The sequence below is a fragment of the Anomaloglossus baeobatrachus genome, chromosome 3 (genome assembly GCF_048569485.1).
Source record: "Anomaloglossus baeobatrachus isolate aAnoBae1 chromosome 3, aAnoBae1.hap1, whole genome shotgun sequence".
Taxonomy (NCBI): domain Eukaryota; kingdom Metazoa; phylum Chordata; class Amphibia; order Anura; family Aromobatidae; genus Anomaloglossus; species Anomaloglossus baeobatrachus.
In genome coordinates this window covers 466,651,395-466,664,751 of record NC_134355.1, presented here as the reverse complement: position 1 = coordinate 466,664,751, position 13,357 = coordinate 466,651,395, and the positions used below count along the sequence as shown (strand labels likewise).

At 45.2% G+C, this 13,357-nt stretch overlaps 1 protein-coding gene across 7 annotated transcripts in view; it reads left to right on the top strand.

Annotated features, from left to right (window-relative positions):
- ATP11B (ATPase phospholipid transporting 11B (putative)) overlaps positions 1–13,357 on the top strand; it is a 269,426-nt gene that overhangs the window by 62,403 nt on the left and 193,666 nt on the right. For all 7 annotated transcript variants that reach the window (XM_075340573.1, XM_075340576.1, XM_075340572.1 and 4 more), the window contains exons 3-6: positions 3,290–3,379; positions 6,731–6,811; positions 11,959–12,066; positions 12,145–12,273. In XM_075340573.1, the coding sequence (XP_075196688.1) occupies positions 3,290–3,379; positions 6,731–6,811; positions 11,959–12,066; positions 12,145–12,273 (408 nt within the window). The remainder of the gene's footprint in view (positions 1–3,289; positions 3,380–6,730; positions 6,812–11,958; positions 12,067–12,144; positions 12,274–13,357) is intronic.

Here is a 13,357-nt window from a genome sequence, read left to right as displayed (position 1 = left end):
CCGTCATGTGCACAGAATGCCGTATAGGCACTGAAGCATACTTGCGGCCATTGTGCAGTAACATAGCTTTCAGACTTTTTTTGTTGCATCAATAGAGTCTCCACTCACTCACATTGTACTCAATATTGGATTTCCATCAACCCAGGAACATCACTGCAATACACTAGAGCACCGTCTTGAGCAGGGGTGGGCAATTAATTTTCCCATGGGGCCGCATGAGAAATTGGGATGGTTTTAGAGGGCCGGACTAATATAATTAACTCAGTTTTACCCAATACTGTATATAGCATATATACTATCCCTTCATATACAAACAGTAAGTTACGGACTGTGTGACCCCTCGTGGCCCTGCACGCACACATGTCCTTTTTTTCTCTGGCAGCACGGGTGTCACACGGATCGCACACTGATGTGATCTGTGTGACATCAGTGTGACAAATACCAGAGAAAACACAGGTCTTTTTAATAAAAAGATTTTCTATATTTACCTCTCTCCAGCGCTGCTGTCTCTGGCTCTGCTGCCTCCCGCTCCTTATCGCTGGTAATTATACTCACTGAATATTCACTGCAGTGAGCAGCTGGAAGCAGGGACAGCGCTGGGGACTGAATCGCTGGGTGAGTATACAGGTGTGTGTGTATGTTGAGAACCTGGAAGCCAGAGCATCTCGGGGACTCGTCACAGTTCCCAATGAACTCTGGTGAACCCATGAAGCTGTAGCGTGGGTGTCGCAGGATGGTCATCAAAGTTCATTGGAAACTCTGATGACCTCCTGGAGGTCACTGTGCTTGCAGAATACTCACCTGTCCCTGCGGTGATGTCCTCAACGGTGCTGTGCCCGGTGCTGTCATCGTGATGCTCCGGCTTCCAGGTCCTGAGTGCGGTGAATAATCAATGAATGAGCAGTGGTCAGGAGCGGGAGGCAGCAGAGCTGAAGAAAGCAGGTAAATATGGAAAATCTTTTTATTTCACAGACTCGTGTTTTCTTTGGTACCTGTCACATGTATGCAAACAGGTACCGGAGAAACGCAATCAGGCCCTGTAATGGCGGTATGGCGCTGCAGGGGGCGGGGAGAGAGCACATGGTACCTGATGTAACTCTAGTACCACTCGCAGTTACGGGCTTTTCTCTCTGCACGCACGCACGCACGCACGCACACATACATACACACACGCACACGCTATATACATATATACACAAACAATCCCCATATACTACATCACTACACCCCCATATACACCTGTAATATACATCACTACACCCCCATATACACCTGTAATATACATCACTACACCCCCATATCCACCTGTAATATACATCACTTCACCCCCATATACACCTGTAATATACATCACTACACCCCCATATACACCTGTAATATACATCACTACACCCCCATATACACCTGTAATATACATCACTACACCCCCATATACACCTGTAATATACATCACTACACCCCCATATACACCTGTAATATACATCACTTCACCCCCATATATACCTGTAATATACATCACTACACCCCCATATACACCTGTAATATACATCACTACACCACCATATACACCTGTAATATACATCACTACACCACCAAATACACCTGTAATATACATCACTACACCACCATATACACCTGTAATATACATCACTACACCACCAAATACACCTGTAATATACATCACTACACCACCATATACACCTGTAATATACATCACTACACCCCCATATACACCTGTAATATACATCACTTCACCCCCATTTACACCTGTAATATACATCACTGCACCCCCATATACACCTGTAATATACATCACTGCACCCCCATATACACCTGTAATATACATCACTGCACCCCCATATACACCTGTAATATACATCACTGCACCCCCATATACACCTGTAATATACATCACTGCACCCCCATATACACCTGTAATATACATCACTACACCCCTATATACACTTGTAATATACATCACTACATCCACATATACATCACTAGACCCCTATATACTACACCTGTAAAACTACATTGCCATATACTACATCACTACACCCAAATATTACTCACCAGTTACCCCCCCTCCCCTCCACTCCCCCCATTGTCCCTTCAGGTTACTAGTCACCACTCACCTTTCCCTCCTCAGGCACCTCCGTACGGGCTCCCGCTGACATCCTTCTTCTCTTGTATGGCTCCCCGCTGAGCTGCTTCCTCTCTCCGTACGGGCTCCGGCTGCTGCATCTTCTTCTCCTGCCGGGGCGGGAACTTTTCAAATGACACACACGCGCGCCGTACTGACGACATCAGGGCGCGCGCGTGTGTGTCACAGAGAAAGTGCCGGCAGGAAACAGAGGACAGATTCCTGCGTTCCACTGCTGCACTGTGCGGTGCTGCAGTATCTGTCCTCTGTTCCCTGCCGGCACGCAGCGTGTGATGAGGGCAATCTGACCACGGGCCGCCCGGAGCCTGGAGCTCCGGACAACAGGTCAGATTGCCCTCATCAGTGACCGGCCAGCAAGGACACCCGGAGCCAGGCGGGCCGGTCACAGAGAGTAGGCGGGCCGGATGTGGCCCGCGGGCCGCCCCTTGCCCAGGTCTGGTCTTGAGGAAAGTATGGAAGGAATTCCTTTTGGAATGCTATGGAATTGTATTCTTTTAGAAGCCTATAGTCAGTGTTTGTAAATAGTAAAAAACCACAACTTTAATGGCATTTTTTCCGATATTTTTACTATGCTCAGAAATTGAAAGTATATAAGAACACCTCTTTTAAATAATTTTACCCTTGCAGACCTGTTTATTAATTAGTTCTTTTTTTTTTTGTTTTAGATCTGTATATCTGATTTCCCCTGCAACTGGGGATGATATTTTAGGACTAGGACACAGCAGCTCCTTCTCCATCCTTATGCTGCCCAGTGATCACATGAGTAGCTTGTGTGATGGAGGATGTGCCGTTAGTGCTTCCTATTACTGCGTACACAGCGCTTGTTCAGTGTTATATATACAGCAATGGGGAAGGCAGACACTATAATAAACAGTCTATATATCTTCCCTATGGAGACAGCCAACTCCCCTTGATCCTGTGCAGCTGCTCTGCTATACAGTGATGTTTTAGAATGTAGACCACCGTCCTAGATGTTTATCGTCTATGGGAAGTGGTTTGAAAGAAAGATGAACTATGGCTACACGTGAAACTGTTAGAGTGTGCACAGTCAATTATGTATTTGATAAAATTGATATTATCTATTTCTGCATATTGAATGCATTTTTATCTATTTTCTCTTTGCAGTACACAGTGTTGAACTTCATTCCTAAAAACTTGTTTGAACAATTCAGAAGAATAGCCAATTTCTATTTTCTCATCATATTTCTGGTTCAGGTAAGACATATTGCTCCATGACTCCATTTGTTTATTCTGCCTGCCAAACATTGCAGTATGGTGCTGCCTACATTTATCGTGCAGGGATTTGGTGTAAGTCTCTGAAAAAAGTGATTCAGTCAAAATCCTCAATGGAAAATCCATTGTAATGAGGCAGAGGGAGTCGCTTTGAACTCCCTTCTGGCCTGTGGTCCAGCGGTGTCCATCTTTTTACGCTGCTTTTTAGGCGTGCACAAAAATGCCATCAACAACAGTTTTATGCACCTTTTAATAGACGGATAATGCTAAACAGAGGCCGAACAGAGTAAGGAGTCACTCTGCTGCCTCATAATAGCGAGCTGCTCCATTGGGGTTTCACCTGAATTACGTACTTCGGAGATGTAGATGGAAACCCCGATGTAAGTGCTCAGCATAGAGCACAGCATAAATGGGAACTGATCCAAAATATTCTGTGCCCCAAATTCCCCACCAATAACATTTAACTCAACCCAAGAAAAGTCCCCACTCAGGTGTGGGAATGTTAATGAAAATATAGAGGGTTCCACGTTTCTAGTAGCACAAAGGCTCTTGAAAGATTGGAATAGCACTATGCCCCCCCCCCCCTTCAAAAGAAAAAAATCCAGCAATAGCTGTACTCACATTCAAATAGCTCCATCACTTTTGAGCCCCACTATGTGCCTAATCCACAGTTCACGTCCACATGTCTGACATTGTTGTAGTGGGGAAGTTGAAACTTAATTTACGGGGGGTGTCTCCAGAAGCACGAACTGGACACAATGTACGGGCACTACCGTACAATGTACTAAGCCATGACAAGGGCTTATCTGCAATTTTTAATTATTCAACATTCACTGTGTTTCACTCCATGAGTGTTTTCCAGAAACAAAATTTTCACTACACCCGTAGATGAATTCCCAGAGAGGTGTAATATCCAAAATGTGGTGACTTAAAGGGGTTCCTGCTGTTTTGGCACTTAGGGGCTCTGCAAATGGAGTCTGCAAACTATTCTAAGAATATCTGTGCTCCAAAAATCAATTGGTGCTCCTTCCCTCCCGATCCCTGCGGTGCAGCCAGATATTGCCATGTTCAGGAGAAATTGTGGAACACATTATGGGGCCTTCTTTACCTATTCCCCTTGGGAAAATTGGAAATTTGTAGTTAAAACAACATTTTGGTGGTAACAATGTAATTATTTTTTCTTCAACGCCCAATAGTATAAGATTTTGTGACACACCTGTAGTATTAATATACTCACTGCACCACTGGATGAATTTAGTGAGGGGTGCAGTTTGTAAAATGGGGTCACTTGTGGATTTCTGCTGTTCTGGCACCTCAGTCTCTACAATTGTCACATGGCACCCGCAAACCATTCCAGCTAAATCTGAACTCAAATATTGCACTCCTTCCCTTCTTCACTTTGTACTGTGCCTCAAAAGTAGTTTTCAACCTTGTACGTAGTATTGGCGTACTCAGGACAAATTGTATAACATCCCATTTTCACTTATTTCCCTTTTTGAAAATTAAGTTTTTTTTATTTTTTCCTTCCACATTGCTTTAGTTGATGATGTAAAGCACCTGAAGGGTTAATAATCTTCTTGGATGTGGTTTTGAGCGGATTGAGGGGTGCAGTTTTTAGAATGGTGTCACTTTTGGGTGTTTACTGTTACCTAGGCCTCTCAGTCACTTCAAATGTGATTTGGTCCCTAAAAGTAAAGTAGACATGTGGGAAATGTTACTTATTAACGATATTGTGTGACTTAACTCTTGTTTAACCCCCTCACAACCTATGACGTACAGTTTGACATAGATCTTGTCCTTTCCTTTGCTGGCTCACCCGCTGAGCCCGCATCTTTCCTTGCACTTGTTTGCTGATCTGATCAGCCGACATTTGCCTCTGTTGGCTGATCAGAAAAGCACCAGCACCTTTTAACTAGTTAAATCCCCCTGTCAATCTCTTAGTGACCTGATTACAGGGCACCAATGGGTTTTTATGACAGCGGGGGTCAGCTGATGACCCTTGTTTCTGTCATGATGAATTTCCCTTGAATGCTGGCTGAGCATCGGCGTTCACAGGATGACAGCATTTGTACGGTACGGAGTGGTGCTGAAGCTCTGCTCTGTAGCACAAGCGATCGGAAGATCACAGCTTCAAGTCTTCTAAGGGATTAATAAAAACAATAAAAAGTGAAGAATAAAAAGTATTCAAAGATATAAAAAAAAATGTTCCAATCACCCCCCTTTTGCTTCATTAAAAATGAGACAATTAAAAAAAATAATAAAAAAAAAAAAATATATATATATATATATATATATACATACACACACATATATGCACATATATACGCAATTGGTGTCGCTGTGTTCAGAAATGTCTGATGTATCAAAATATAAAATAAGTTTAATCTTATCGGTGAAGGGCATAACGAGAAAAAAATCAGAACACCAGAATTATGGTTTTTTTTGTCCGCCTCAACATACAGTACAATGCAATTAGAGGAGATCCAACTATCACACCAAATCCAAAATAGTATAAAGAAAAATCTCAGCTCAGGATGCAAACAATAAGCCATCACACAGCCCCAGATCCAGAAAAGTAAGAACTGTATGAGTCTCAGAAAATGGCAGAATTTTTTTTTTTTTTGACAAATTTCAGATTTTTTTCCCCCACACAACTTAAACATTAAAGTAAAAAAAAAAATTACTGTGTGTGTGTGTGCGCGCGCGTGTGCGTGTGTGCGTGTGCGCGCACCATCTACGATACCTGGATAAAACTACAATGTATGTGGAAAGCTGCGAATCGATATTGTGGGCTTAGCTTTCTGAGCTCTGCTACATGCTACACCAGTGAAAACTCTGGCTGAATTACAATTGCTACACTCTAATCTACATGATACATCGCTGGAATCGGGCCTCTTTACCTACATCATGCTGCTCTCAGATGCTGACAGATTCCCTTTAAGTTCTGTTGCTCTATCAAACAGCTGCATGATGCGTGTGCGACGTCAGACCCCCCAACAGATATGATATTCGTATCCTGCTCCTTTACATTCACTTAAAATGGAAGCCCCTAAATAATTTGTTTCTTCTTGGTCCTAGACCTTGTTTGGCCAGTTCACAGGCTGAGCCCATGTTTACAGGGGATAGCAGGAAATGTCAGCAGTTTTTTTTGTTTTTTCTCTTCAGTGGCCCCGTCTCCTACGTTGGCCTATAATAGACTTAAGCACGAATAAGTGTAAGTTAATGAAAATATAAAGGGGCCTTTATTAATTTGTTCTGCTCGGTTTCCTGAATTTATTACAATTGCATTGCACGTCTATGTAAAAGTCACTGTTTTCTTTTTGTTATTTTCAGCTCATGATTGATACTCCGACGAGTCCTATAACAAGCGGACTTCCCCTATTTTTTGTCATAACCGTAACAGCCATCAAACAGGTAAACCTCTATCCTCATATATGTGCGTCCCATTTTGAGAATAATAAACTGATTTGCTGGGTATTTCACTTCTAATTGTTTGTACTGCCTTCCCAACCATAGTCATGTCTTGATATGGCTCCTGAGCAACCAGAAAGGTCAATGCCTGATCCCAGTTCTGGAAGGTGAAGTACATGCTCGTGTGTTTGATCTGGACCTATTCTCTTTATGGTACATTTGATGTACATTTGGAACTGGAAGGAAGAATAGCCACATTTGAGGACAATAGAAGCAATCATGTATTATATTATTAGCCAGGTGAACAGAAAGATCATTACTGCTATATACCATGTTGTATACTTCTACAGTATATCTCCCTTCCAAACTTACAGATCCTATTGCAGAAAGTGATGAAGCTAAAGGTCAATCTATACACGGCAAGATATGATGAATGCGTGTTGAAGGGGTGGTCTGGGGCTTAGTTTTAGGTACATAGTAAAAAAAATAAAACAGGCAGGTAGCTACTAACAGAGGCCACTCCCTCTTTTGCAGCGGCCTGATGTACCTGTCTGTTGACCGCTCCTGCTGGCGATTGAGCGGATCTACGTCAATAAAGCAGCTGTTCTCCCTCCGATTTGTCAACATGGCGTCACTGTTGGCGTCATGCAGATTGTCAAGACGCGTACGTGAGCCTCTTCTGAACTTTTAGTCATATGCAGTCTGCCTAATGAAGTCGGGAAGCGTCCACCCTGCTTCTAAGGCCTCCTTCACACGTCCGTGTCTCCGGTACGTGTTTGGTCCATTTCCTCACGTGCCGGAGATATGGGCACACATAGACCCATTAGAATCAATGGGTCTGTGGTCACGTGCATGTTTTGCTATGGGCAGTGTGTCCGTGTGGAGCACACATAGACGTGTCTGTTTTTCTCCGGCATCACGGGTGTCACACGGACCGCACAGATGTGATCCGTGTGACACGCACCGGAGAAAACACACGTGTCTGTGAATTAAAAGGAATTTCTACACACTTCTCCAGCACTGCAGTCTCTGCCGCTGCTGTCACTTGCTTCCGACCCACGCTCATTATACTCATTGCATATTGACTCCATTGCGGGCCAGAATCAGCAGCAGCGGGGAGTTGGCAAGGCTAGATATGTAGATCAGCACCACGGAGAGCAACGCCAGGGACAGGTGAGCAGAATGTTCCTGTTCTCCGTGCATTATCACGGATAACACACAGAGAACACACGTGTGACATAAACACGGCACATGGAGGGCAATACGCACCTTTGACATGTCCGTGAAAAATGTGCGGAATTTTTACGGACGTGTGAAAGAGGCCTAAGGCTCACAGATGCGACCAAAATGAGCCACACACATGCGTGAGATTTTCATTAGTTGGTGGTGACAGAAGCTCGTGGAAATTGTGTAATCATGCCCATAGGAGGAGCGTGATCACAGGGAAAGAGGGCCGACTAGTCTGAGGAAACCTAATCAGCATAGGAACAGCACAGTTTAGAAGTAATTTTTATTTAAAGATTCATATTAGTGAATAGCATTACACAGGGCTGGTTAGGGAGGGAATTTGGGCACACCGCTATCATTGCTGTTGGATTGGAGGGCACCTGACAGCAGAACGCTCGTTTCCCGATAATCTTCTAAATAGGTGCGAATCACCAGATAAACAAGCAAATCACCTGTTCCTCTGGTAAAATTATTAATATTTATAATATATATAATGTGTGTGCTGCTGATCACCATTTGTCAAGTGTAAAAGAAAACTAGTCCTGAGAAAAGAATGGCGGCCTGTTGATTACAAATCCCTCAGTGCACACCAGTAGAGATGTCTACTCGTGTTAATAGTCTTTTAAGCGATTGCAGATCAGCAGATAAGGTTCTAGTCGGTGCACGTTTAGTTCCTCCGGTCGGTTTATGTAAATGAACCCAAATACGTATTACCAAATTGGTTTTGCTATTAGCAGAGTGACTGCAAGATCTGATTAGATTATCTCTGGCAGATATCTGCTGTGGAGGGGGAAGGGGATCTTATGGGGATCTTATGGCAAAAATGACGTTTTCATCACTAACATAATTTTGTTTAGTCACTGACCTTTAGAATACAGGACATTCAAGAAAAGCAGATTATTAATGCATCACAATGGACAGCAAAAATACATCTGAAATCTCACTCCCTCGCAGGAGCCTGAACATTACTGCACATGGAATATTATTTATCAGTCTCTTAGTAAAATGTTTCTGTGTATTATAGAGCGCAGCCAAAAAACCGAATGCTTGTAGAGGGTAACCTGAATCTCCTAGTATTACCTACACTTGGCCAGCAGCAGCCACAGCGCCCTGAGCAGAAGTGACACCTCTGTTGCTGCATCACGTCGCCTGCTGCTACTCTATAATATACAGAAATTCATTTACATTGCAGCTTATATACTAACATCCAACCTGAAGTAAGTCCGTAGCACAGCTCTCCATGTGAGACATGCTGCATACGCTGCTGTCTGTTCTCGCACTGGTATCTGCCATCTCTTATAACAAACATATCTCGATTTTCGAAGCAAAAGACATAGGGAAGCAATGTGTGACATAGGGTTAAACAGAACATGTTGGTGAGTTAATTAATGATAGAATAAAGGTAAGCAGATATTGTTTCTTAAAGGAGTTGTCCGACATAAACTCAAAAATTTTTGTTAAGCTAATTTGTGCTGTATTGTCATATAAAACACCCCTACATTGTTATTTTTTGTTTTCTAACTTTTGTTCTTCTTGAATTATGACTTTTTTTCTCTGCAGCTTTGTTTACATTCAGCTCCAGCAAACTGACCACTTCCTGTGCCACACCTCCCAGTCACAGCTGGCACCGCCCAGCCTCAGTGTCCAGCCCCACCCCCTTCCCGCCCCCTGCACACACATTCCCTGTCAGTATTCTTCCCCAGCACCTGACCTGTTATCACTACAGCATTGCAAATAACAGCCCCACATCGGGCTCTGCACCCCACACCAGATCAGGCTCTGCACCCCACACCAGATCGGGCTCTGCACCCCACACCACATCGGGCTCTGCACCCCACACCACATCGGGCTCTGCACCCCACACCACATCGGGCTCTGCACCCCACACCACATCGGGCTCTGCACCCCACACCACGTCGGGCTCTGCACCCCACACCACATCGGGCTCTGCACCCCACACCACGTCGGGCTCTGCACCCCACACCACGTCGGGCTCTGCACCCCACACCACGTCGGGCTCTGCACCCCACACCACGTCGGGCTCTGCACCCCACACCACGTCGGGCTCTGCACCCCACACCACGTCGGGCTCTGCACCCCACACCACGTCGGGCTCTGCACCCCACACCACGTCGGGCTCTGCACCCCACACCACGTCGGGCTCTGCACCCCACACCACGTCGGGCTCTGCACCCCACACCACATCGGGCTCTGCACCCCACACCACGTCGGGCTCTGCACCCCACACCACGTCGGGCTCTGCACCCCACACGCACACAGGGCTCTGCACCGCACACGCACACAGGGCTCTGCACCGCACACGCACACAGGGCTCTGCACCGCACACAGGGCTCTGCACCGCACACGCACACAGGGCTCTGCACCGCACACGCACACAGGGCTCTGCACCGCACACGCACACAGGGCTCTGCACCGCACACACACAGGGCTCTGCACCGCACACACACACACACACACACACACGGCGCTCTGTACCGACCCCCCCTGCCTCCATAGGGAACACATGTAGTGAGTACATACATACATACACCCGTCCTCGGTCCCCGCCGCTCCTGCACGTTCGCGCGCCGTCTGGTCTGGACATATGAGCACAGTAGTGAAGTCACCGCTGTCCTGATCTGTCAGACACAGTCAGCGGGACAGTGATGAGAAGCAGCGCAGCGCTCCCTCTCATCAGCGCTTTCAAATGTACCGGCATCTGTGATCTGTGATGCGGGTACATTTGAATGTGCGATTCTGAGCAGGGGGCCCGGTGCTGGAGCTGACACCACGGCAGCCGCCGCCAGGCCCCTCCCCCAGGTCACGGACCCCACAGCAGTGCAGGGGGAGGTTGCGGGGAGAGTAAGGGGTGCGGGGGAATGTGTGGGAGGGTGCAGGGAATGGGGGCGGGGCTCATCGCACTGTAGCCGCCCAGCGGGGCGGCAACATGCTGTTCCAGATTTGCATGTCAACATGGTCCTGCCCAGCTCATTTGCAGCCAGCGCGTTTGTTTCCTCTTTAGATCATACAAAATTATTCAACAGTTTTCTGTATAAGATGTTTTAAAGAGAACCTGTCAGGTTCAATATGCACCCAGCACCACGAGCAGTTCTAGGTGCATATTGCTAATCCCTGCCTAACCGTCCCTGTATACACTAGCATAGATAAAGATCTTTAGAGAAAGTATTTCTAAAGATCTTTTACTGTATGCTAATGAGCGAGGGCTGTAGTCCCCTGGGTGTTAGTTCCCCGGCCAGTCGCCCCCATTAGCATGTTAGTATATCCCTGTGGGTGTGCTATCATGCTAATGAATGTGCAGCGTCACAGGATGATCTCACTCGCCTATCTGCCGCTATCGCGTCCAACGGGGGATTTCGACTCCGGAGTTTGGGTCATGCGCACTACTTCAGTTTGAAGCCAGGACGCGTACACCCGGCTTCATAGTGCACATGACGCAAACTCTGGGGTCATGCGCACTGAACCGAAATAGAGTGTCGGACGCAATGGCAGCGGAGAGGTGAGTGAGATCATCCTGTGACGCTGCACATTCATTAGCATGATAGCACAGCCACAGGGGCCCACAGAGACGTACTAACATGCTAATGAGGGGCGACTGGCCGGGAAACTAACGCCCAGGGGACTAGTGCCCTCACTCATTAGCATACGGTAAAGGCTCTTTAGAAATACTTTTTCTAAAGATCTCATTATGTATGCTAGTGTATACAGGGATTTTTAGGCAGGGATTAGCAATATGCACCCAGAAGTGCTCGTGGTGCTGGGTGCATATTGCATCTGACAGGTTCCCTTTAATTACATTTGTCTTTTGTCATATTAATAATTCCCCCTATTAATCCCAGAAACCACAGGATAATATAGTATAGGATGCATAATAGCTTGTAGTTACGATTCTGCTGGTCTTTTAGGGCTATGAAGACTGGCTGCGGCACAAAGCAGACAATGAAGTCAATGGAGCTCCAGTTTATGTTGTCAGAAGCGGTGGCCTTGTTAAGACTAGGTCCAAAAACATCAGGGTATGTATGGGCTGTATCTTTTATCTGTAGAAGGAATAAACTTGTAGATCATAAAACCCTATCTCTATATTTTTATAGGTTGGTGACATTGTCCGTGTAGCCAAAGATGAAACCTTTCCAGCGGATCTTGTACTGCTATCCTCAGACAGGGCTGATGGCTCATGTCATGTAACCACTGCTAGTCTGGATGGAGAGACCAATCTCAAGGTGAGTTGTTAATACATTTTTAACTCAGTATTTTTTTTTTAATGACTTGTAACATTATGTAGAAATGTGTATTGTACCGTAGGTCCACACAATGCCCTCTGAAAAAGCTGATGGGACTTGGCAGCAGCATAGGTGCAGGCTTTCCTGTATACACGATCAGTGTTATTTGTGTACAGGAGCATCAGCATTGGAGGCAGTGAGAGCAGATCCTATCCAAATGTGCTGTGCTGTATTGTCTGGTAAAATGCTGGGCCCCATGACAGACACTAAAGGAGCAATGAGGTCTTTTGGCCTACTTCAGGGATTCGTTATTGTCATTGATTTGTTCCTATGACTGAGCAGATCATAATAGATGTATACAGAGCCTAAGTGTCAAAAAGTAGTCAATGATTTTACAGGTTGTATTTTATTTTCGATGTAAACATTGCATCAGTTTATTCTCATAAATGCCATTGTCAATTGTGACAGCAGCATTTAAAGGGAATCTGTTAGCAGGTTTTTACTATGTAATCTGACATCATCATGAGGTACAGGCCGAGACCCTGATTCCTATGATATATTATTTAGTTTACTGGTTGCAGCAGTTGCAGATTTTGCAGAGCTCTGAATAACCCACTGACCACACCACAGCTTTCTGTGTACATTGATTGACAGTTACTAATCATTGCTTCTCATTATGCTTATTTCAGAACACATAGCAAAAACCTGCTGACAAATTCCCTTTAAGGCTATGTTCACACAGGGCTTTTTGGTGTTTTTTTCCTTGACCAAAACCTGATCTTGTGGCAATATGCGTCATCTGCGGTTTTGGTGCGGTTTTTAGTGGTGTTTTTGGTGCGTATTTGCTGTGTTTTTTTTTTCTACAAAATGAGTTGTATCAATTAAAAAATGTTGCAAAAACGCTGCAAAGAATTGACATGCTCTTTCTTTAAAATGTGCAGCAAAAACGCAGCTATTTGACAAAAAAAAAAAACAAACAGGAAAAAAGCTGTGTGTGTGTGTGTGTGTGTGTGTGTGTGTGTGTGTGTGTGTGTGTGTGTGTGTGTGTGTGTGATTTCAGAAATCTCATAGACTTTGCTGAGAT